General features: G+C 40.3%; 1 protein-coding gene across 1 annotated transcript; it reads right to left on the reverse strand.

Moving 5' to 3' along the window:
* Positions 1-256: 256 nt before the first annotated feature.
* LOC308336373 (myosin heavy chain, fast skeletal muscle-like) lies at positions 257-26,747 on the reverse strand. The gene is made up of 41 exons (XM_080793735.1): positions 26,645-26,747; positions 25,841-25,886; positions 25,495-25,713; positions 25,264-25,407; positions 24,236-24,392; positions 24,117-24,144; positions 23,316-23,427; positions 23,099-23,191; positions 22,949-23,012; positions 22,634-22,732; positions 22,422-22,525; positions 21,544-21,682; positions 19,718-19,836; positions 17,624-17,773; positions 17,338-17,508; positions 16,371-16,674; positions 16,026-16,090; positions 15,654-15,741; positions 14,898-15,015; positions 14,688-14,811; positions 14,404-14,540; positions 13,494-13,749; positions 13,046-13,288; positions 12,713-12,889; positions 12,485-12,630; positions 12,196-12,286; positions 11,538-11,927; positions 11,188-11,314; positions 10,896-11,014; positions 10,602-10,798; positions 9,526-9,709; positions 9,105-9,270; positions 8,689-8,813; positions 3,766-4,074; positions 3,456-3,659; positions 2,932-3,057; positions 2,533-2,703; positions 2,335-2,439; positions 2,144-2,239; positions 510-638; positions 257-417 (listed from the first exon to the last, which is right to left on the reverse strand). The coding sequence occupies exons 3-41, from the start codon at positions 25,699-25,701 to the stop codon at positions 397-399; spliced, it is 5,805 nt and encodes a 1,934-aa protein (XP_080649861.1). The 5' UTR covers positions 25,702-25,713; positions 25,841-25,886; positions 26,645-26,747; the 3' UTR covers positions 257-396.

Consider the following 26,747-nt stretch of genomic DNA (forward strand, 5'->3'; position numbering starts at 1 on the left):
GCACTCCACGGGGTGTCGAAAGCGCTTCTTAACATGCTTAAAATTGCAATATGACATACCCCAAGCCCCCAGCTCATATTACTGTAATCTTATATGTCATATTATTGGACGTTCTTAATAGACGCCCAAGTCTTCCAGACACACCCAATCATAATAAGCATTCCAACGTGTTTGTAATGGTCAAATAGCATAAAATAGACACACCATTGACAATAACAAGTGATTGTTGAAGTAATGAATACAAGAAACTACACAATTATTTTGTTGCTACCTTTATTGAATATGATTTGGCCCTATTATGTTTTAAGTACTATAGGTCTTAGACCTGGTACTTAAGACAATAGGGCCCAATGGGTCATATTTTATGACTTTTTATGGTGTCTTCAATTGGAGAACTTATTCAGCAGCTTCCTTTCCCTGTAAAAAAATAGGAATATACTATTAGATATTCAACATATTTTTTGTTTTGTTAGTTAAAGATAATCATCTTAATAAACCTTGGCATTTACCTTGGAGTCACGAGTTTTAGCTCTCATCTTGTTGACCTGGGATTCAGCAATGTCAGCACGCTCCTCTGCCTCCTCTAGCTCATGTTGAACCTTTCTGCACTTGGTCAAGTGAGAGTTGGCAGCTTCCTCCTATAATATGATAGAGATGGTTTAAAGCTTCAATATGTGAAAAGAGCATCTTAAAAATATAGTCCAAACAAGACAATTTTAGGAAATTGTAAAGGGTGTTTGTGGCTAATGCAGTAGCCCATGCATCATGTTCATATGTCCATGAGTGCCTTGGATGAATGAACCTTGACACGTCCTCATTGGAATGGCACAATCATGACCGTGTTCTTGCTCGGCGCTTTGAGCGAAAACTCCCATATAAAGCCCTAACCACAAAGGGTCTCCATGCAACTCCTTAGGTCCAAACGGTTGCAAGCAGTTGCATGGTGACAGGTGACCTTTTGGTGTGGTTTGGGCCATTGAATTCCATGTGTTGAATCACTTGGGACGACATGCGTCAACGTGCAACAGGACATATCGCACCGCTGGGACAACGCTAAAACCGTCTAGACCCTTTGGTGTGGTTAGGGCTTTAGAGGGAATACAATCTATAGCGTTCCGTAGTCCATTTGGGAAACGTTCTACCATTATGCGTGAAACACACTGCCTACGCCTGCAGCATCTGTGCATTGCTGTGGAACAGGTTGCCCTTTTCAGAACCTGTGTTGTAGAGCTTCTGCGTGTGTGCGGTGCAGTGCCGCTGTGTGTGTTTCATACTGTAGAAGCATGGCAAGCTTGTGCAAGCATTTTTGAGTGCGGGGTTCCGCACTCAAAAAAGAGGCTCAGGGGCGACCGCGCCTTTGCCGTCTCAGCCCCCACTCAGTGGAACAGAATTCCCCTTACGGTTAGGTCTGCGCCCTCCGTTGAGTCTTTTAAATCACAACTTAAAACATTTTTATATTCACAAGCTTTTCCACCACCGACATGATCCTGCACCTTCTCTTTTAGACTATTCTGTTCTATTTTTCTGTTGTTTTATTATTGACGTCTTCTACACTGTATTATATTGTATTGTATTGTGTATTGTATTTGTGAAGCACTTTGGTACAATGAGAGTTGTTTTTAAATGTGCTATATAAATAAACTTGATTTGATTTGATTTGATGTGCTGATCTGGGAAAGCAGCAAGATGGACACTGAAAAATATTCTGCATTACATAACTGATTCCTATTATTCCTTTAGTTATTCCATTATCATACTATAATTCAGTCAATGTCTGTCTGAATGTGTGTCTGTCTGTCTGTCTGTCTGTGTGTGTGTGTCAGAAACACCACCATATAGCTCCTCACTGCCTGCACCAATCGCTCCCACAGGCATTGACCATAATAATATGGAGGTCTTAACGAGGGAACTACCCATAGATCCGAAGTCCCGTTAGTCCGAACATGCACTGCTCCCGTGCTTGCGGTTAGGTTTAGGTTTGGAATTTATTAGTGAATTAAAAATGTGAAAACGCACCCAGGGCACAGTACCCCCCGCGGCCACAAGGGCAGGGGGGGGGGAAACGGGTAAGGGCTAGTTAGTAAAACTATGACAACAACACTAAGCCCATGGCGACCACAACTAAAGATAATTTTTGTCTTACCGCTTCCTCAGATTGCCTCTTGTAGCCCTTGACCTTCATCTGTAGCTTGTCCACCAGATCCTGAAGCCTGGCAAGATTCTTCTTGTCCTCTTCAGTCTGAAGTGACAGTGAATTTATTATGTTAGTTGTATGCAATCTGTTCATTTTGTCAGAGGCATATTGGTTATTAGAGTGAACATGGTATACGTTACCTGGTATGTCAGCTCCTTCACTCTCCTCTCGTACTTGCGGACACCTTTAATTGCATCTACTCCACCTCTCTGTGCAGATTCAACCTCTGCCTCCAGCTCACGCACCTTCACAGTTGAATTATTCATTATGAGGTTATTTCTTCTTATATCATAAATTGTCTAGTATTGTAGCCTGTGTTAAAGTAAATTACATCTTACCCTAGACTCCAGTTTCTGGAGCTGCTTCTTGCCTCCCTTCATAGCCAGGTTCTCAGCCTCATCCAGACGGTGCTGCAGGTCCTTCACTGTGACCTCCAGGTTCTTCTTCATCCTCTCCAGGTGAGAGCTGGTGTCCTGCTCCTTCTTCAGCTCCTCGGCCATCATAGCAGCCTGGAAAGTCATTTGTGTATTATATGTTAATATGGTTGCTATTTTTGAATTTCAATCCTGAAAGGTAAATAGTTTTGGACATATGAGGTTACCACCCGACATAGACGTTATGAAGCATGACATGAAGATATCTAATAGATAAGGTTATTGTGTGTAAATATGAATGACATGAGGATATAGCATATGCTAATAGTATAGTCTAGATAAGGGTATGGCATCCTAACTTACATCAGTGATGGCCTTCTTTGCCTTGTCTTCAGCATTCCTTGCTTCTTGAATACTGTCGTCCACTTCACCTTGGACTTGGGTCAGGTCAGTCTCAAGCTTCTTCTTGCTGTTCAAAAGGCTTGTGTTCTAAAATCAACATTCAGTTTGTAACTATACATTACTGGTGAATATTATTTTATTCTACATATCATGTAGATCATTTTGCTTTCTGCACTACACAATTATTTGAAAACATACTACTAACTAGAGTTACTACTTACTTTTTTATTATTATTTTTATTACAAAACAACTTCAAACCTACCATATAATTTGGCAATTTGAAAATAGCTGCTCTACCAGCTCACAACACATTTTATACATATATGAAAACTTCTGCATAAGGTGTATTTATACTTTAGGTACTTTAAGTATATTCTGATACCAATTATTTGGTACTTTTACTCAAGTAAATGTTTAATAATTTTCAATTGATACTTTTAATTAAGTAAAATGGAGTACCGGTACTTCTTCCATCAGTGCTTACCTGAGAATGCAACAGTGAACCGCGTTCACTGGCATCCACCAGCTCCTGTTCAGCCACTTTGCGGCCTCTCTCTGTCTGTTCCAGAGCCACTCTCAGCTCTTCAATCTCTGCCACCATGAGGCCGTTCCTACGCTCCACCATGGCCGCTTGTTCCTTCAGGTCTTCTTGACCTCTGAGAGCATCATCAAGGTGCAGTTGAGCATCCTAAAAATAAACACACATTTCAGGTGGTCATGTCGAGAGAAACATCATAATGTGACTTAGAGCAGTTCCTCTGTTTGGATATGTGCCTAACTACTATGTCCTGCACCTTAAGCTGTCCCTGGATGTTCCTCAGTTGCTTCTGGGCCTCAGAAGCCTGGCGGTTGGCGTGGCTCAGCTGAACCTCCATCTCGTTCAGGTCTGACTCCATCTTCTTCTTGATCCTCAGGGCATCATTTCTGCTCCTGACCTCAGCGTCCAGAGTGTTCTGCATGGAGTCCATCACCCTCTGGCTGTTCCTTTTGATCTGCTCCATCTCTTCATCCTTCTCTGCCAGCTTCCTGTCCACCTCACCCTTGATCTGGTTGAGTTCCAGCTGGACACGAAGAATCTTGGACTCCTCGTGCTCCAGAGTACCCTAAAATGTAACGCAGGATCAAAAGGTAGAACGGACCTATGCATGTAATACACTGTAAATCCTAACAGTGCAAGCCTCATAAATAATATGAGTTGTTTGACCTAAAAATGCAATACACATTATATCACCTCTAACGGTATGAGTTATCAGAGCACATTTAAAACTTTAAGTGAACAATCCATATATTTTTTAATGCATTTCAATGTATAGTAGTACTCGGCACTCAAATATTAGCTGGGGCTCCGAGTGACGTCACGACGTCACGAACGTCAGTTTCCCTTCTCAAAACTGGAGAGCAGCCATTTTCTCTGAGTGCGCGAGAAAGCCCGCTCAACCAAGACAACTAGCTGTCAAGCCTGCTGCAGCCTGCAACTGAACACCAATACGGGTACGTTATTAATTGTTTTAGAACCATTTAGACCTTACTCATTCAATTGTTTCAGTGAACTTGTTGGTGTTACTTTGTGCATGTGTACATTTGTAGATTTAGCTATAGTAAAGGGTAAAGGCTACCGCCGAGTCGCGCCGTAACCTCCCGCCTCCCGTGTGTTTTTTTCAGTCCGTTTTTGTTACAGTCTGCAGGCTGTATTAAACATCACGAACGTTAATGACTATTATGCCGACATATAGATATATAGACCTTACTCATTAAATAGTTTCAGTTGTTGTGTATGTATGTGTACATTAAGTAAAGGCTCCCGAGTACCGCCTGAACAACCAGCCTCCTCCTCCCGTTAGCTTGGCAGTTGGCATGCTAGCGAATAGCGATGTTGTTTTTGTAGCAACACTGCAACAGTCTGCAGGCTGTATTAAACATCACGAACGTTAATGACTATTATGCCGACATATAGATATATAGACCTTACTCAATAAATAGTTTTATTTGTTGTGTATGTGTACATTAAAGATTCAGCCATAGTAAAGGCTTCCGAGTCCCACGGTAACAACCCCCCTCCTCCTCATCCCGTTAGTTTGGCATGCTAGCGATGTTGTTCTTGTAGCAATGTGGTCTGCAGGCTGTATTAAACATCACGAACGTTAATGACGATTATGCCGACTTTACATGTCGATGGAATTATGTCCATGGTTGTCGTCCTGTTTCAGTAAATGTATTAGTAATATTATTTAAAGTCACGCCACCAGGCTACTGTTGAAAGCACTTTTGAGTCATTCATTCATTCAATGAGTCATTTGTCTGTCCAGTGTGTAAATTCAGACAACCTTTTAATGACACAACTCTCTTTGGTCATTTAATGGACCACTTCACCACTTTTCAACCTATCTTCATATAATGGGTCCTCATTAATCATCATGATAAAATGGCACAATTTTCTTCTGCTCAGTCTGTATCGTGGAGTCCAGGCTGTCGGCCAGCGAGGAGGAAGCCAAGGACCTCCGAGACGAGGTTCTGCGTCTGGGAGACACCGTGGTCCAGCAGAGAGAGAAGCTCAGCAACAGGCCAGGTACGGGAATTAGGGATTTTTTTTTAATATAATTTAGGTACATTTCTTTATTTAAAGGACCACTTCACCACTTTTCAACCTGTCTTCATATAATGGGTCCTCATTAATCATCATGATAAAATGGCACAATTTTCTTCTGCTCAGTCTGTATCGTGGAGTCCAGGCTGTCGGCCAGCGAGGAGGAAGCCAAGGACCTCCGAGACGAGGTTCTGCGTCTGGGAGACACCGTGGTCCAGCAGAGAGAGAAGCTCAGCAACAGGCCAGGTACGGGAATTAGGGATTTTTTTTAAATATAATTTAGGTACATTTCTTTATTTAAAGGACCACTTCACCACTTTTCAACCTGTCTTCATATAATAGATCCTCACTAATAATCATGAAAAGATGGCACGATTTTTTTCCACTCAGTCTATGTCTCATAGGAGGGCTGCGGGCAGATTAGAAACCGTCTTCCAGTTACATCATCATTAAACAGATTTTCTTTTAAACAAGATTTTTTTACAAAAATGTTTAGATTTTCATTATCGTGAGAACGATGGCTTCCATTTTCGCATTGCAACTTTTCAGGACTAGAAAGCCTGCAGTTTCTATTAACTTGTATTCCCCATCGATGATGTAACTGAAAGACGGTTTCTGAACTGCCCACAGCCCTCCTATGAGACACAGACTGAGTAGAAAAAACTGCGCCTTTTTTTTCATGATTATTAGTGAGGATCCATTATATGAAGATAGGTTGAAAAGTGGTGACATTTAAGACGCCATGAGACGGTGGTTGGTCCATTCAAAAATTGTAACTACAGCACAAATGCTGATTCCTCCTTCAATGCCCACAAAAGTAGGGATCATGCAAATTGTGAAGTCTCTGAGTCAGAGACCAAATGCTTTAGTTGTACAGAGTGTGGCAAAGGCTTTGGTCAAATCTGTAATTTGAAAATTCACATGAGGATTCATACAGGGCAAAGGCCCTTTAGTTGTACATTTTGTACCAAAAACTTGATGAGGTGATATAATTTAACGTTGTGTTACCAGGCTTCTATTTATTTATTAATGTTTAGAGTGTCTTGTTTAGAACCCTGTTCTGATACTGTGACTTTGTGTTTAGAAAAAAATAGAAAATGATTGCAGCCTGTCTTAATTTTTAATCTCGTCTCTTTTCAGCTTGGAACCAAACAAGAACAGAAAAACAGTGTGGTATGTACATGGTCAGACAATGGCTTGGCGGTGCAAACTTTGTACTTTTTCTTTTGAGAAAAGAGCTCAGCTGCTGGAACACTACCGCTTGCATCATAGCAATGTCTCCTCAGTCAGTCGGTTGCCCTGTCTCTACAGTGACTGTGTGTGCACAGTTCCATCAATTAATGCTTTGAAAACACTCTGCACAAATGTTTATTCCAATCAGAGGCCCCGCCTGCCTCTATAGGCCTATGGCCTACCGACACTGCCGGCCTTACCACATGTTTCCTCCGAGGTGGAGGATGCATGCTGGATAGTCTGCTGCACAAGGTTACTCCGTGGTGGGAAATACGATATAATACAAGAGAATGACAGCTTGGCATGCACGACTGTAACTTTTATTTTTGTAGAAGACAGGCAAACTGTAATATTGTTTATGCCGTTGGCCTGTTTATTTGTATACATGTGTAAACTTGAAACATTATTGTACTGTAAAAAGTTATCTTTCCCCTGATCTTTTTAGTATAATAGTATTTAGTTTAACACCAACACTTTACTGTATTTAGAACATCTAACCATAATACATCCAATCAAAGCAAACAGCACAAGTTTAGTTCATTTATTAGTTTGCCTCTTCTACAAAAATTAAAGTTAAAGTCGCTCGTGCCAATAATGCTGCCATTCTCTTGTACTTGTAATATGCCCCACCATGGAGTAACTTTGCGTATCGGAGGACAGTCTTGTAAGACCATAGGGGCTAGACAGGCTAGAAGGGCAGTGTCTGTAGGGTCGGTAGGCCAATCAGAGGCTGTTACCAAGTCTATGCTCGGATGTAGAATAGATATACGCTTCACCAAGTACTATGTGGATGTGTAAATAGTATGGCATATTTGCCATACTGTTTGTACTGCTAGTTATTTCTGTGATGTTACTGTATTACTGTATTCAATTCTCGAGTCCTATATTAGGATGTGCACAATTGTTCAGATTGTTAATATTTTGCACTGATAAATGCATTGCTCTGTTTTGACAAAATGTTGATTACTTGATACAAGTAACTTGTTTAATATTTTTACTTAATAAAAGTAACTTGTGTTTAAATCTAAATCTTCTGTGTTAACCTGTTTTTAATTGACTTAAATGTGTTTGTGTTTTAGAGTAAAAGCTGCTTCATTGTAATCGAAGTACCGCATCAGCCAGGTCTGGTGCATCACAGAAGCAAGGTAAGAGGGACAGCACTGGTGCTTGTTTATTAAGGTGCAAAGTACATACCAAGACTAAAGTTTAGCTGTCTTCATCAGAGTCGTAGACTCAAGATGTATACATCAAAATGAGTCTTTCTACTTTGAACCTTCAATAAAAAATGGCTTTTACAGTCAGACCTGCTCCAGTGCCATCCTTCTGTTGCTTATTATTGTATGTTAGTTTTGTAAACCTGGGTAATTCTTAGGTATAGGCAAGTTTGTAAAGCATTAATCAGTTCATCTTTAATGCTTTAGAAACTTTCCTAAAGGTAACCTATTTTAGAGTTATTCTATTGGTACTGTAAAAATATAAATATTGAGTTTTTTTAACCTAAGCAAATGAGTACATGTAACAAACATTTTTTGAGTTATCAATACTAGTTTTTATTGGTACTGTAAAAGAGAAATATCAAGTTTATATAACCTAAAAAATAGTAGTACATGTAACAAACATTTTAGAGTTATCAATACTAGATTTGTATTAGTACTTTTAAAGAGAAATATTAAGTTTATATAACTTAAAAATAGTAGTACATGTAACAAACATTTTAGAGTTATCAATACTAGATTAGTATTAGTATTTTTAAAGAGAAATATCAAGTTTATTTAACTTAAAATTTTCGATGTAATAAGTTTCACCAAATTTTTTGAGTACTATTAACTTATCAAGTTTTACAGTGTATGTATTACTCCAGTTTTTTAATCTCATTGGATGTACAAGCTAATAGTCTTACCTCGGCTTCCTCAAGGGCGGTCTGGATCTCTGCCTTCTCTGTCTCCACCAGCTTCTTGTTCTTCTCCAGCTCATGGATGTTCTTTCCAGTCTCACCGATCTGTTCAGTCAGGTCTGAGATCTCCTCTGCAATTGATTAAAAATAAAGGTTCAATTAGAAGGAAAAAAAAATTGCATTTGAAAAAAACAAAATAACTAAATGGGTGTAGCCTAATCCACAATCAATCTTGAACTTGAGAAATGTAAAGGCATAGTTATATTTACTTTGAATATTAAACACACATTGAAGCCTTCCCATTAAACACACGTGAACTTTGAGATTAAACATTAAACCCATTTTCACGGAGCTCTGGCTCAAAACAAGTTGGCAAAAACCATTGAAGCAAAAACGTATATTGAATGTAGAGAAAGACTCACGTTGCAGGTTCTTGTTCTCACGCTTCATGGTCTCCAGTTGGTCAAGAGACTCCTCGTAGGAGTTCTTCATCTTAAACACCTCAGTGCTGAGAGAGCGAGCCTCTTTCTGTGCTCCTTCCAACTCTGCCTGTCCCTCTTCAAATTTCTGCTTCCATTCTGCCAGGATCTGCACAGAGTTTGTAAAAACATGTGTAATTTACCTCACTTTATGGAGGCTAAAATGATTATGTTTCAAAGTAATCGGGATTCACTTGTAATTCCGACGCCCATTAGTTCGACAACGTGGCTTTGTGTGAGGTTAGGGACATGGCTAGTAATGGGGCGAGTCGGACCAACACGTTGTCAAAATAAGGCGCCGTCTGATTAATATGCCGTCGTAATAATGACGCTGACACAAATGATCAACTGTATGTCAAAGCACCTTATCAAAGTTCCTCTGTTTCTTGTCAAGGTTGGCAGCCAAACCATTGGCCCTCTCCACATCAACCATGAGGTCTTCCACTTCACCCTGGAGTCTCTGTTTGGTCTTCTCCAGAGAGGCGCACTTGGAATTCACAGCCTCAATTTGTTCCTCAGCATCCTGAAGACGCTGGGCGAGCTTCTTCCTGTTTATCAGTGTTGAATGGAATCAAATCATTGTGGGTTGTGTGTGTGTGTGTGTGTGTATATTAGGGCTGGGTCTTTAACGCGTTAATCGAGATTAATTAACTACAGAAAAATGTATCGCGATTAACTACAGATAAATTAATCGCACCTTTTTGTTTCCCCCATAATAAAGTTGTTTTTATTTGTTTTCTCATGCCCAGCCATGTAAAGCACATTTGAGTATTCATATACACACTGAAGACACTTTATATAAGCACTTGCTGCCTATATATATCACCTGCCTATATATCACTGTTGGGATTAAACGCATTTTTCTATGGAGATGTGTGCACTGGAAATAATAAAAAGTCCCCCCATTCTGTGTTGCCTATAGAACTGGAGGTCTGAAAAAACAGTAACATTATGAAGTACATTTTTGTGATGTCACTGAGATGTACTTCATAATGTTACTGATTTCTTATTATATCCACACAACAACTGTAAGGTATATTAATGACAGTAAAATGTTGAAAATGAGTGGAATCCCGTAGTCACTATTCACTGGGATACCAAAAACATTTGAAAAAAAGGTTTCTCACTGTTCTCGGGTTAAATATTGATATGCGATTAAAATGCGATTAATCAAGATTAATTAACTACAAAGCCTCTGATTAATTTTTTTTTTTAATCGAGTCCCAGCTCTAGTATATATATATATGTCTTAAAAGTCCTGTATGTATGTATGTATGTGTATATATATATAGGCCTATATATATGTCTTAAAAGTCCTTAAATTGACACTTCACTAGTTCACTGTCATGTGGAAGTAAGTTTTAGCGTTAACTCCTTGCAACCGTTTGGACCTAAGGAGTTTCATGGTGACCCATTAGTGTGGTTAGGGCTAAAACTTACTTAGCTTCCTCCAGCTCCTCGGTGCGTTGGACAGCATCAGTCTCATACTTGCTCCTCCACTGACACACCTCAGCGTTGGCCTTGGACATTCCTCGCTGCAGCTCCGCCTTTGCCTCTTGCTCCTCTTCAAACTGCTCTCTCAGAAGGTCACAGTCATGGCGAGCTGATTGCACAGCATGCGCAAGAGCATTCTTTGCCTGTAAAAATAAAATTGCCAAAATAATGTCAACTGAATATGACACAAAAATATAATCCAAGGACTATTTGTATGTCTAAATAAGAAATCCTCCTCACCTTGACCTCCTCTTCAACGTGTCTCTTCAACTCCTCAATCTGTTGGGTGAAGGCCTGCTTGCCTCTGGTGAGCTGTGAGACAAGAGCTTCCTTCTCCTCCAGTTGACGAGTAAACTCACCTAGTTAGAAAGTTAAATATTGTTCAAAAATGTTCTATCATCTTTCTTTGATACATATTCGTAAAATGCCTGGGATAACTGTTAATCAAACCTTCATCTCTAAATATGGAATTAGGTGAGGTACCTTTTGATAAACCATGTCAACTCAAGTATACTTTACAAAGCACATTTACCATTTTCTGTCAACAGTCGTGCTCTCTGAGCTCCAACATCATTAATCTGACGAACATTCTCATCATTCTTGGACTTGATTTCACTAAGTTGGTCCTCAAGGGTGCGGCACATCTTCTCAAGATTTCCCTGTTGATTAACAGTAGACATGGTCATGGTCAATTAACTGTGTGACCGACATTTATTATGTCATGTTCCTTTTTACAGTAGTTCAATATTCTAATTGTCAAGTACTTTGTAAATGAACACTACAATAGGAGCCGGAAGTGGGATTAATCACTGGCCATTTAGAGATATTTTCCTCATTTTTCTTTAGTATTATCTCAAGAACTATCCACAGACATTCTATTACCTTTGCCTTAGCAACAGCTTCCATGTTGCTGGACAGGTCATCGATCTCCATCTTGTATTCACTTTTCTCCTTTTCAAGTTTCTGCTTGACACGCTGGAGGTTGTCGATCTGCTCGCCCAGCTCTGCGACGCTGTCGGCCTGTTTCTTACGGAGAGCAGAAGCGGTGGCCTCGTGCTGCAGCGTGGACTCTTCGAGGTCACGACGAAGCTTCTGGAACTCAGCCTCGCGCTTCTTGTTCATCTCCATCTGAGCAGCGGTCGCTCCGCCGGCCTCCTCCAGCCTCTCGCTGATCTCCTCCAGTTCCCTGGAGAGATCGGCTCGCTGCTTCTCAACCTTGGCACGAGCAGAACGCTCCGCCTCAATCTCTTCCTCCAGTTCTTCAATACGAGCCTTTTCAAATGAATTATATTTATTTCAATCATCATTTGCTCTTATTAGAAGATGTATCCACATCACCACCAATCACCACCCACCAGGCAAACCAGGCATACTTTAAATGGTGGGCGTGTCCACACAAATTTTAACAAATACTGTACACAATTTTTTTTGGAAAAAGATCTTCCTCCTTATATAATAATAAGACCTGATCATGTTTTACGGTGGGGAAAAAATCACAGCACTCCATCTTTAAACTTTACAATTGAAAGAAATTAAATACCTGGAGTTCTTTGATCTTCTTCTGCAGCTGAGCCCCCATAGATTGTTCATCCTCAATCTTACTAAGAAGCTGGCTTACTTCAAATTCTTTCCTGTTTTGATAAATGATAATGAATGTATTTAAATTAAAATTTTCAGACATACCGTAGTCACAAAGTGCTTTACAGAACATGATACATGCATCGTATTTTAATGTCATTCTGCAGGTGGTTTTCATATTGTTGATATTATTTGTTTCTCCTTCTTCTTAATATTATTATTATTATTATTATTATTATTTTCCACATTACTTTTTTATCTTTTCGTCTGACTGCTGCTTGTCATTTTCCAGGTCCATGATGGATTCCTGGGCCAGTTTCAGATCACCCTCAAGCTTTCTCTTGGCTCTCTCCAGGTCCATGCGGAGCTTCTTCTCTTGCTCCAGAGACCCCTCCAGCTGCACAATGATTCATTATTTGTACACCATTGTTCAATGAAACAATAAACAGAACATCCCGATACACTTTTGTAAAACTCACGTCGTCAACTTGCTGCTCCAGCTTGGTCTTGGCCTTGGTCAGAGTGTTGACTTTGTCCTCCTCTGCCTGCAGGTCATCCAGGGTCTGCTGGTGGGCCTCCTGGAGCGCCTTCTTCTCCTTGGTCAGCTTAGCAAGACCCTCGTCCATAGAGGCCATCTCCTCGGTCAGGTTCTTCACCTGATATGCAGTAAGCAGAACAAGCAGAGCAGGAATGGATCAGTGCTTTACAAAGTAGACTACTAGGGTGTATAATCTTGAATTTAGAGTAGAATCGATAGTATATAGATTATAGAAACGTGCCACTGAAAACAAGGTATACAGTAGATTCTATACCTTGTTTTCAGTGGCATGTTTCTCCTTCTCCACTTTGGCCAAGGTGAGCTCCAGGTCATCAATGTCCTTCTTAAGCTCAGAACATTCATCCTCCAGCTTCCTCTTCTTGGCAGTCAGTTCAGCATTGATCTCCTCCTCGTCCTCCAGTCTCTCAGTCGTCTCTTTGAGCTTCGCCTCCAACTGGATCTTACTTTTAATAAGACCTTCACATCTCTCCTCTGCATCATTCAGAGCCTCGTCTCCCTGGTTGTCAATGAAGAAGAAAAAACATAAGGGAGCAAACATTTGTTCTGGTCGAAATATATACTTTTGCAGTTGCCTGTTGGGGGAGCAACACCGTACGGCTGGTTTGGCAGCCTAGGTGCCCAGACGGTTGAGCTAACCGTTCAGGCCAGAGCACAGACTTTTAGGGAGGGAGGGGGAGAGAGGGAGTTAAAAATGTACTTACTGATGCTGCTGACATGGCAAGGTTATTTTTCTCCTGCACCAGAGCTACCAGCTTCTCCTCTAGTTCCTTCTTCTTGGCCAAGGCAGTAGCAAAGTCAACCTTCATCTTCTCGTAGTTTTCCTTCATGTTCATCAGCTCCTTCTCAGTCTCAGCACTCTGCAGGAGAGGCTTGATCTTGTAGTACAGCTTCATCCATGGCCAGTGTTTCACATTGCAGAATGCGCGCACGTTGAACTGGATGGTGAAAACGGCTTCTCTGAGGGAACACAGTTGCAGTCATGATTGATTTGATTTTGGTCACAGTATAAATTAAAACCAGGATATACACATACAAGCCACACCAATGTGGTCCTGCAACATAAATAGAAACGTCACATGAAGTCACAAAATTCAAAACCACTGAAAACCTAAAATCCCCAGCACAGCCTGTGTAACAGTATTTTCACGCTGTTGTATAGGAGAGTTTAGAATGAGAATGCTTGACATACAGCTCATTCCAGACAATAATATCTGTGAATATAAAATAACACTTTCCACAACCTTGACTCTTGGTATTTCATAATGTATGGATCGCCCCTAGTTTCATACTCATGTACAATCAACTTAGCATTACTTTTTGTGGATTGTGAACCCCCAGCTGCAGATCGAGGGTTTCCTTGCAGGTTGTTATAGCTGCTTTTATAATTATGTTTACTATTATTATGTCCGTTATTATTGCTGTTGGTATTATTGTCCCCCTGACAAGGCAGATGGCGGCAACCCACAATGGAGCCTGGTTCTGCTCGAGGGTTCTTCCCTCGTTTATATACGCTACGAAGCTTTTATTATAGTGAATTGACACTATAAAAATGTGTGTTGAACAGCAATGAAAATTGTACTAAATATTGAATAAAGTGTGTTTTCAAAGTACCTTCTTGCCATCATCTGGACAAACTCCTGCCTCATGAGGAAACCTCGTGAGAGAGCCTGAGTCAAGGTGACCAGAGCAAACAGCTTTTCATCTCGCATCTCCTCCAGTGTCCCCAGCAGACCAGCTTTGAAGAACACCTGAATACAGTGTTACAAACACTGTAACAACACTGTACAACAAACACTGTAACAATACAACTTAAAACAATGTTACCAACACTGTGTCATAACAACTGTAAACATAAACCTTTATAGTCCTCTGTCCATAATGTTAAGCAAGATTACCTTGGTGTGTCCAAACTTGTACTCATCAACAGGGACATCAATGGACCCAAGCAGCTTCTCAGAGGCTTTCTTGTTGTCCATGAACGCACCATCGGGACATGCGCTGGCATTCAGTACTTTGTACCTGTTTTGTGGAAGTTCATGGTCATTTTGCATACTTCTTGTTAAATAGGTGGAACTAAAAGCTGCTGGAAAAAGGAATGGGTATACCTCTGCTTGAAGTCAGCATAAGGGATTCTGCTGGGATAGCCCTTTCTACAGATTCTGATGCCCTCCAGAACACCGTTACACCTCAGCTGGTGGATGACCAGGAAGTTCTCCATCAAACCTGTAAAGATTATTATTATTATTAGGACACATTAGTGGCCAATGTTGCATTAAATGGCCACCTCACAATCATTGTTTAAATGTGTATGGTCTGTTTCAAATATTTGTATTGATTTTCAAAAAAGGACAGGTAAATGGAAAATGGTGCATTTATATAGCGCCTTTATCCAAGGCGCTTTACATAGATTGTGCATTACATTCACCCATTCACACACACATTCATACATCGATTGCAGCGGAAGCCATGCAAGGTACCAACCAGCACATCGGGAGCAATCTGGGGTTCAGTGTCTTGCCCAAGGACACTTTGACATGTAGACAGATTTGAACCGCCGACCCATGGATCATTGGACAACCTGCTCTACCTCTTGAGCCACAGTCGCCAAGCCAAATAAGTATTTGAAGAAAAAAAATGAAAAACCCCTGATAACACGCACCCCACCAACTCAGCCATATATATTCCTTATTCAATTACAAAAAAATCTGAAAGCCTTTTCCAAATCCGGAAGTCTGCCGTAGCATTGTGGAATCCATGATCTCGACCGCGGTCGAAAAATGATGATGACTAGGTCTTAATTAGGGCCTCTAGGAGAGCGTATTACATTGAAATGGCGCCAAATGTTTATGTTCTGTGTTTACCTGGAGTCTTGGACTCGTTGGGAATCAGGCAACGCACAAAGTGTGGATGAGTGCTTCTCAAGTTGGTCATCAGCACCCCCAAGTTCGCCTATTGAGAATTAGACTCATTAGTAGTAAGAAGTGATACAATATTGTACTTTTTTCCTCCACTACAATTATTTGAAATCTTTACTAGTTACTTTGCAGATTTAGATTTTTCTAAAACATTCATTAACCACTTAAGCCCAATTTAAAACTTCAGCCATTTGATCTACAAGCTCATATGTGATACAGTCAGAAATGGTTTAACTCCAACATGACATGCCGTGCATGCCTATTTATTACATGGATATAATGTTGATAATAATAATATAAAATAATAAATATTCTTACCCTGAAAGCACTAGACACAGTCTGCATGGAACCACCCTTCTTCTTTCCTCCCTTCTTTGTGTTATCTGTTTATATGTGTTAGAATCATTAGTTATACAGAATGAAAATGCTTCCCTTATAGATTCGGAAGTGTTTATAGTATTAATAAACATACCTTCAGGCTCAGGTGGGGATACAACATTATATCATATTTTATTATATGATTTAGCATACCTTCAGTGGGGATACAACACATTACTAAACATACCTTCAGGCTCAGGTGGGGATACAACATTATATTATATTTTATTATATGATTTAGCATACCTTCAGTGGGGATGCAACACATTATATTAATAAACATACCTTCAGGCTCAGGTGCAGGATATAACTCATGGAGCAGTTTAACTGTAGACTTCTGGTACAATTGCACCACAGAGTCGTTCAACGGGTCTTTATTCTTCTCCAGCCAGCCTGTGATACTGTAATCCACAGTTCCAGCGTAGTGGACCAGGGAGAAGTGGGCCTCACCCTTGCCTTTGGCAGGCTTGGGCTTCTCAAAGGCTTTACACTTTCCAAGATGCGTGCCCATCAACTTGTCAATGAACGTTTTGTCTGAAGCCTTTGGGAACATGCACTCCTCTTCAAGGATGGAGAAGATGCCCAAGGGCTTTGTGGAGCAGACACAAGAAACAAGTCACCAAAAGCAAAAACATAATGTAAAACACAAAATAAAAATAATTATACCTTCTCTTTTTTTATTATCTTTTATCCCACAATTTTGTAACCCATTCTTCCACCCCTGTGTCAATGTTCTAATGTTATCCTGGGCTCTACACACCCTCCGCCAACCTGGGGAGAGCAACGGATTTGAACTCATGCTTCTTTCATGCATGGGTGTCCAAGTCGCTCCTTTACACCTGACGGGGGAGTTTCCCTAGTTGGACGTAGCACGTGGAAGGAACGCACTATTCCAACCAGTTCCTTTCCCCTTCATCAGGCGTCTCGGCTGGCCAGGGGGAGGCAGTTTAGAGACCAGGATTACTGCATGTTTTTTGTGAGGGTACCTACCCTAGGGGACACGGGGAGAACATGCAAACTCCACACAGAAAGGCCCTTTCGCGAACCCTGCCTCGGGTATGGCCACTGATGATGCAGAGGAGGGAACACGCCCACAGCGTCCCCAGCGGGAATCGAACCCAGGACCTTCTAGCAGGCGACAACACTACCGACTGTGCCACCGTGCCCCCATAATTATACCTTCTCAATGAGCTCAATGCAGACAGCCAAGTCCATGATAATATATTAATATAATATAATAAGAATTGTATACCTTCTCAATGAGCTCAATGCAGACAGCCAGGTCCATGCCGAAGTCAATAGTATCCCAGGGTATGCCTTCTTTTTTGTATTCCTCTTGTTCCAGAACAAACATGGTGTGATTGAAAAACTGTTGCAGTTTCTCATTGGTGAAGTTGATGCACAGCTGCTCCAGGGTGTTGAACTGTGAGTGGAAATATCATTAGCCTGCAGTTTCTTAAAATCTCTGTGACAAAAATGCATTGTATCCCACTTAAAACAAGTCCAATACCACTTAAAACAATTAAGTTCATGCTTACATTAAATATTTCAAAACCAGCAATGTCCAGCACACCAATGTAGTAGTTTCTCTGCTGCTTGGTGTCCAGCATCTCGTTGATCCTAATGACCATCCACAAGAACTCCTTCTCATATATGGACTTGGCCAAGGCACCGACAGAGTTCATTACCTAAGGAAATAGTTATTTGTAGCGTTATTAGTATGGGCGTGTGAATTACACAATTTACAATTTAGGCACTAAACATAGCAATTTACAATAAGTAATGAAAAAAGCCAAATGTCATTGGAATTTTGTCCTCAGCCTAATATGAATGTGCGTGCAGAATTTCATGGAAATCGCACACTCTTGAAGCAGGAGCACTCTTGCAAACTTTGGAAGTCAATCATAGCCAATCAGGGCGGAATATGACATCTGTTTCGTTTAATAACTAGACAGATCTACTGTACTGATTTGCGTGATGTTTGGACAAAACCTGTTGGAGTAATACGAAAAAAATGTTTTGCAAAAGTCAACCTCCTGGTGGCGCTATAACAAGCCAAATGCCAATCTTAAAAGAATAGCTGCAGAGGATCTGCACTGGCATCCATGGAGTGTGCATGCGCGGTTTCACTGTGAATGTCCCAGTGGTGCTAGAGATTAGCTAGTGGTGCTAGAGATTAGATGCTCATGCACAGACGGATGGACAGGGTGCAAAACATAGTCTCTGGCCTTAGGCCTGGCTGAGACAATAATGTTGGAGGATCATTTTAATTGCAGAAGATACGTGGCAGCCTTAAATGTGTTGATTTTTAGCAATATAAACAAGAACTTCCCAAAGAAAAACCTAGAATTGTAATCAATGGCTCTGAAATTTGCCAGGTTCCACATACTAAATTATTGGGTGTCATTATAGATGAACATTTAAATTGGAAACAACATATTGATACTGTATGTATGAAGTCTATGAAGATGCTTGGTATATTGAGAACAATCTGCCCATTTGTTCTTCCTTCATGTCATTTAACACAGCTTAATTTTGCCTCATATTAATTACTGTAATATTGTCTGGGCTGCTACATATTCTTCAACATACAGTATCTCACTAAATTACTGATCATCAGCAAGTTCAGTCAGGGAACCTCAGTCAGCGCGCCGGCCGTTAATTGGGCCACCGCAGCATCAGGCTCTCATCCACACCCAGCCAATCACACGCTCACCCAATCTCATACCGGCTACTTTAACCGAAGGTTTTGCATTCATCCTCCTGCTTGCTTGCTTGCTGCTGCTTTATTGTATACCGTGCGCTGCTGTATACAAAGTGCTCACCCACCTCCACCCCAGCTACCACCTGTCGTTTTGGATCTACTGTTTTAGGTACGGGGGATTCGGAGTCCCTATGGTCGGGACTGATGCGCTTGACCTGAGTACCTAAAAAGCAGATCCAATACATCGCCAAACCATAATAAATATATTGCATTGATTATCTTATATTCAATAAATATATATTACATCCTCCTTGAGTTGTCTGACTGAAATTCAAAAAAGGTTACTGAGAATGATTTCACATTCAAATAGGTATGAGCCATCGCTCTTTATTAAATATTCAATATTACCCATTGACAAAGTAAACATGATTTTGAATTACCCTATTGTCGCACTTCCAAACATCAATCATTCATCAAATTTAGAGGCCCTCATCTATGGAATTACCTGGATGCTACACTTAAATCCTCACTATCCTTGCCAATATTCAAGAAACATCTAAAGAAATATCTGATTTCTTCCTCTGTAGATTACATGATTTACTTTTGTGTGTTTGTTATTGTATTGTTTATTTCCCCTTTTTGTGCAGTCTCTGTGTTTCTATTTCTTTATTGCACAGCTGCCCCCCTTTGCCCTTTTAGACTTTTGTAATGTTCTTGATGATGAACTTTTAATCTGCTTTATCAATGACCTCTTCCATACAGGAAAGTATTCCAAATAAGCCAGCTGCCTTCTTCCTTTCCTTGCATTGTATTTTTGTTCTTTCATATGTATTGTCTATTTTTTATGTTATATTTTTATGTGCTAAATAAATAAACCTAAAAACCTAAAACCTTAAATCAGATCATGGAAATAATGGAATTTACTCACCTGTGGCACAGTTTGGCCCTTCGTGACATACTCGTTTCCGACTTTCACTTTGGGGTAGCAATATGCATTAAGCATCGCTGCTGAGTTTATGCCCAACAGGTAGCCAATCTTGTCAGCCACTGAAATCATGATACAATTTTTACATTTACAATTTAGGCAATTAGCACATGCTCGTAATCCAGAGAGTGACTTACACTCTGACAATAAGCAAGGTAACACAAGGTAATATGTCAAATGCATAGAGATGGTAATCTAGGATCATAGTTTAGACCAGTCTTTGGTAAGACAGTCATTAACACAATTTGTACATAATACGTCTGGAAACGTCATAAGGATTGGAACCGACAGGTGCCTCTGACGTCTGTGGACGTCCTAGCGACGTCCAAACGACACGGGGCGAGATAAGAATATTCAGAATTATTCCTATATATTTTTTTTTGGCATTTCGCTTTTCGCTTGCCGTATGCTAACGCTCTGTGCAACTATTAGCTTGTCATTGACTTCCAGCGCGGCGGAAATAATGACTCGTATCTCCTCATCCAGGGCGCTCTCCGTGGTGATAAATGGATCGATATGCTGGCGCTTCATTTCTGCTCCTCATCCGTCTCTCCCGCAAAATATGAACGCTTTTTGGAGCGTATATAAATATATTAAGATGATCGGAGATTGTGAGGTCACTTTGTCAAGTCAACTTTTTTAAGAAAGTGTTTCCGGTTCATGGCTTTCAGAGTAAAAGCGCTCAGACAACTCTGGCACCCCGGGAGCTTCTATTTTGATGCACTTCCGGCACTTAAAGTAACCCCAGGGTTCCACAATACATTTTCCTCAAGGGCCATATTTTGACTAGCGTGCCAGGCTGGGGGCCAAGTCCGCACGCGCAAGGGTGCGGTAGTCCAACCATTGTTTCCGCATGTTGGTCTGTTGGCGGCTCTAATCTAGTACGCATCCCATTAAACAAAATAACTAGAGTCTAAATTGTGAAAATAAATATTGGAAATAGCTTAGTTCACTCAGAATATAGATAAGTCACAATAATGAAATATTGAGTGCATTATTTTCCTTAATTCCTTAATTGAAGTTGCCGTGATCCTAACCCGACATGCGTTGCCAACTTGCCACTTAGATAAAAATCACCCGTGACTTCCCTGTGAGGTTATTGTCCCGACCCCATCACATGATCTGAAATTGAGGCCGATCACGTCATTCTCTACTGATTAGAATCTGATTGGGAGCAAAAAAACATGGATATTATATCCATATCATTAGACTGGATATTGTCTGTGATTTTGGATATTGTTCTATAAAAAAAAAAAATCAGGAAAAATCGGTATCGGCAGACACTCAAAATCAAATAGTGTCAAGTAGGAGTAAAAAAGTGTGATCATCCCTAGTTTAGGTTTAGGGTGTTGGATTAATGTGGAAACATGGCTGACGTCGGTGCCTGAAAATGCACTCGCTTTCTCTCACAGCTCACCCTCCGTGATAATGACAAGTAAGACGCACGAACGCGGGAAGCGACCACCGCTTGTAAATTGCAATAACAACAACTAGAATAAATTACGTACTTTTTTTCTTTTTTTATGTTTTCTTTTTTTAAGTTTCCTTTTTCTTTTATTTTTAGTTTAGTTTAGTTTTCTACTGTGTGTGTGTGTGTGTGTGTGTGTGTGTGTGTGTGTGTGTGTGTGTGTGTGGGTGTGTGTGTGTGTGTGTGTGTGTGGGTGTGTGATTCAGCTGCGCCCTCTGGTGGCGTGCGGGTGGTGTCACAGCGTGTCACACTCATTGCATTCGCAAAAAATAATAATAATAATAGTAAAGATGCAGCTCACCCTCCGTGCTGTCTGGCTCCGCCTGTTCCTCACGTTGCTTCTGTTTGAACGTCAGGACCCCATGATGCATCACTGCACCGGTTAACTTGTAGATTAACTGTTTCTCCTCACCGGTGAAGCCCAGGATGTCAATAGCTTCCTGATGTCAATAAGATGTGTTCAAAATATTGAGATTAAGCATTACATTAACAAACATCCCTTAAAACTGGGTACAACTCAACAGTAAACCAACATACAGTAATTGTATATATATATATATATATATATATATATATATATATATATATATATATATATATATACACATATATATATATATATATCTGCACATTTCTAAAGTAACTTTTAAGACCTTTTAATACCTATACAAAAGATAATTACGACCATTACGTTGTCAGTAATACACTATACTATACAAATTTACAAACATTTGGCCAAATTGTCCAATGAAAAACGTACAACATCTGAAAACATGTACCTATTTTCACAATACTGTGCCGCAACATCAAAATGTGTGAGACCTGGACGCATCTGTGTCATTTTAGCTCTTAACCACTTTTCTTTAGCTATTGAAAAATAGCAGATGGCCTAGCAGATCTACGAGCTTGTAGGTCTGCTTTTTTTTTTTAATCGTGAACATGTGTGCAAATCTCCCTATATTCCATAACAGCGTAAGTTTTTAAATCAAATCTTTGCTTTGTCCCTGGAACAAAATATGATTTCGGGAGTCCTTGACATGAAAAGGTTTGAGAACCACTGATATGACATAGAAACATACGCGTTTCAGAAAAGGATTTAGAAGACATTTTGTAGATTCGGGTATCAGGTCTTAACGAGTTAGAAAGTAAAATAGTATAAATAGTTAAATAGTAACTGACGTCGGTGGCGTCCAACTCGGCATTGTCGTCAATGCTGGCCACAGCGATCACACCCATGCTGATCAGCGGGAAGTCGTAGGGGTTATTGCTGATCAGACACATTTCTGAAAAGTGATTAAACAAAGGGTGAACCTTTGTTTTCATTCATTCATGTTTGTTCTTCTCACTGAATCATCAGTACCAATTTAACAATAATAATAATAACCAATTACCAATAATCTCAGGTTTGTGGTTGGTCATCATCTGGAAAAAGATGTGGTAACCTCTCTCTGCGGAAAGCTGGTAGGTTACTCTGGACTTCTCCAGCAGATCTAGAGTATATGGGTTGAACATAACTCATGATATTATTATAATTATTAATAATAATAATAATAATAATAATTATGATCTATATGGGATGTGCATAACTACTATTATTATTATTATTATTATTATTATTATTATTTATATTGGTTGTACGGAACTCAAAATGTAATCCTCAAATTAATGCATACACATAATGTATTATCTGTGGACCTCATACTTACATGTCTCAATATCAGCACTGGACAGTTTACCCGATGTGTTGAAATGGATTCTGATGAATTTACCCTGTTTGATATAGCACAATTTGTTGCATCCCTCTACATTGTGGAATTATTGCGGGTATTCTCATAAAATGCCATTATTACACTTACAAAGCGAGAGGAGTTGTCATTCCTCACAGTCTTGGCATTACCATAGGCCTCCAGCAAGGGATTGGCTGCAATAATCTGATCCTCCAGTGACCCCTGAATGTTTTAAACATCGCCCAATGTAAAACTTGGTTAGAATGATTTTAAAATGAATTGCTACATTTCATATAAATGCTTTATGTTCAAAAACATGTATTTGTTAAAAACCTGAACATTATACCTGGATTTTGCCACTACTGCCTGCGGGTTTCTCTCCAGTAGAAGAAGCAGCTGTTGCAAAGTACTGGATGACACGTTTGGTGTTCACAGTCTTCCCGGCTCCGGATTCTCCACTGGTTATAAATGCATACATTCAGAGAAATGCAATTAGTGAATTTGTGTACAACGTAGGACAGGAATTTCAGGGATGCCACAAAGGCTATCCACACTTTTCCTGGGCTGTGTGTGCTCCAGTTCCTGTCGATTTGATCCAATGAAAGCCAATGAAACTGGTCAGATGACCAATGATATCCAATGAAATCAACAGGAACTGGAGCACACACAGCCCAGGAAAAGTGTGGATAGCCGTCGTTGCCCATCAGTTTGGCCTTGTGCCCCTCAAAACATGCCATGCCCTGAAGCCACAGTGGCCTATAATTCCCCAGCTGACTGTACCACTTTCTCCATGTCTCTTTCTTGTCATGTAGACACCAGTGTCTTTTGTTGAGATTCTAAATTCTTAGCTTCCCTGATTCCCCATCTTTAAACCAATCCAGTGACTTTGGTGCAGGGCTGAGCATGGATCAGATTGTAAATGCCATTATTTATTTCACTGCAGATAGACTACATATAATCAAAATCCGTAACACTTACATTCAATTAATTATTTCAATGGACTAAAATCGTTTTATTTGATGGCCTTCCTGCCCTGGCATTTGACCTTAATTTGTGCAACAAAGGCCAAGTGGCCTTGCCCCTAAAATGACAAAATTCCAGGCCTGGTACAATATTATTTTTTAATGCCTAGTAATGGGTAACGTACGTGATCAGGACAGACTGGTTCTCTCTATCTGTAAAAAAGTAAAACAAATATTTAGGCTTGGATACAGCATAAAACAATTATAGTTAAATATTGTTTACGTTGTCCTGACTAGTACGTACCCATCAGCATGAACTGATAGGCGTTGTCAGAGACAGAGAAGATGTGGGGTGGAGCCTCAATACGCTTCTTGCCTCTGTAGGCATTTACAACCTCCTGGTCGTACACTGGGAGCCACTTATAGGGGTTCACAGTTGCACAGAACAAGCCAGAGTAGGTCTGCAGGGGAGAAGAGAGAGAACATTAACATCATAAAACACATAGACATACTGTAGACATTAAAAGGTAGACGCCTCCTCCGGATCTGGGGTATGTGTATCGTATGGTGGCCGACATATTGAGCTCCAAAATGGCGAAGGCACAGCACGCTGCCACTCAAAGTGACTACTGTCCAAACACAGCACGTCTTTTCTGAGATTGTCAGAAAGATTCATCACTTCCTCCTCAGTGACATCGCTTCCTCCCCAGTGACATCACTTCGAAGTCCTGGAAAAGATGTGCTGTGATTGGCCAGTAGTCACTTTGAGTGGCAGCTGCCCGTCATTTTGGAGCTCAATATGGCAGCCGCCATAAGATACATGTCGCTCCAATGAACTAGCAGCGGCAAAAGAGGCGTCTACCTCTCTATGTCACAACAAAGCACTGAGCATACCACATATCTGGGACAACGGATCACTAGAACTGGGATTACAGTCAAGAATTGCAACTAAGTGGCATCAACTAATGGGCAAGGTCGCCCGGGCCGCTGTTGTAGGGATTCATGGCACCATAGGCTGCAAATGCAGCCTGACAGCGGGTTCGAGTTCCGATCCCAGTGACCTTTGTTGCGTGTCACTGCCCATCTCTCTCCCCATTTCCTGTCAGTCTACTATCCTATAAATAAATGCATACCCCCCCCCCCCACACACACACACACACACACAAACACAACTAATGAACAAGTTAACATCAGAACCATGAGTTTGTTTGAATTTGTTATTCTATGCCATGGTTTTCACTTGATGTTATCATTGCATTTTTTCATCATATTTTTCTTTCTCTGCCATCGAGAGGTGCAATACTGTACTGCTCTGTGTGTAGAAAAGCTTACATAGATCATCCATGCTGCATAACGCTCTTTGAGGTTATACAGGACAGTGGCTTCACTGAGGTGGGTCATCATGGCCATGTCCTCAATTTTGTCATACTTGGGAGGGTTCATAGGGTGGATGAGATCTTCCTTTACAGTTCTTTCCTAAAAATAAAAACAACTTCAGAATGTCTTTCGATTACAGTTGTACTGTGTCACTATTTAAATTTAGATCCACCTCCACCTACGTACCTCCTGTGTGTCAAGCACTTCCACAGTGACTTTGTCACCTTCCTTTTTTATAATTCTACACTTGAGGTACAGCTCCTTAACGTCGCCCACATATGCTGCAGTTTTGGCATCAAAGGGCGCAGCTTGTGCTTCCATTCTCTCCCTCTCTGGTTTACGGAGGTACATGGCGGCCTTGCCGTACTGCTCCATCTCTGCGTCCGTACTCATGGTGGCGACTTTCTGTAGACGGACAAATAGATGGTGTTGATGCTTTTGCTGACTTGAGATCTGAGCAGATACCTGTAGTACTAGTACTATTATGTTTGTAGCTTAGTATAAGTTTAATAGAAAAAATATGAACACTCACTTTTCCCCTCTACCAGTAGCTGTGGAACCTTGTGCAACCCTCAAGTCTGAAAGAAACACATTGGGAGGACATTAACATGAGTTGAACGATTTAATACAATTTATAATCATGAACTAAATTAGCTTATGTGAATCATAATGTCCGTTCTTGACACACACCACTTCATAAGACATTTTATATTACCTGCATTGCATTCAAATTAAGTTATCTTCATTTCTTTGTCCATTTGCTTATTCCTAACTTTATCAAGTTATTTTTGTCATTACAGCATTACATTTTTTTTTTTTTTCCTTCTTTTTTTCTTTTTTAAAATACTGAAGCAGTGCTAGATCAACTGTTTTCCTTCTTTCGAATACACTTTAAGGTTACATAAATTAAGGTTACATTCAGAGGTAAAACATATTGCTACTTTAAAATAATAATAACTAGTAGATGTAAAAGTACATGCAATGCTAAGTATGATTTAAACAATCATTACATAATTGACATATCTAAATAGAAATGAATGAACAAAATCAAGTTCCAATCTGGCCAAAAAACACATTATTATTAATACAAATAAGAAGAATGAGAATGCACAATCAATCATTTTAGTCTGTAGCCTCCAATATAACAACTACAGTATGCTGTCCACTCATTATTCTGTATTCGGCCATGTATGTGGCACTATGTACGGAGCCATGTTAAAGATTAATAGCTAGCATGTCTAATAAATTTATATCACTATGATTAGCTAACGTCTCTAACACTTTGATATGATGTCATATAAATGTGACTATGAAGGACAGATGAAGTCTCACTCACCAATGCAACTCTGAACTCCTCAGCAATGGGTGTCTGTCTCATCGTGCTTATATCAGTTGATAATGGAATGCTATGCAGAAAGTAAAAGTAGGAAAGGCCTTCA

The sequence above is a fragment of the Protomyctophum bolini genome (genome assembly GCF_963924005.1).
Source record: "Protomyctophum bolini genome assembly, chromosome: 21".
In the NCBI taxonomy this organism is placed as follows: domain Eukaryota; kingdom Metazoa; phylum Chordata; class Actinopteri; order Myctophiformes; family Myctophidae; genus Protomyctophum; species Protomyctophum bolini.

Coding starts and splice junctions, on each gene's coding strand:
- LOC308336373 (XM_080793735.1), bottom strand. CDS start 25,701: ATGAGTACGGACGCAGAGATGGAGCAGTACGGCAAGGCCGCCATGTAC. Junction 23,192..23,315: donor GCAGTAGTGGCAAAATCCAG/GTATAATGTTCA, acceptor TAAAACATTCAG/GGGTCACTGGAGGATCAGAT. Junction 8,814..9,104: donor TGAGAACAAGAACCTGCAAC/GTGAGTCTTTCT, acceptor AATCAATTGCAG/AGGAGATCTCAGACCTGACT.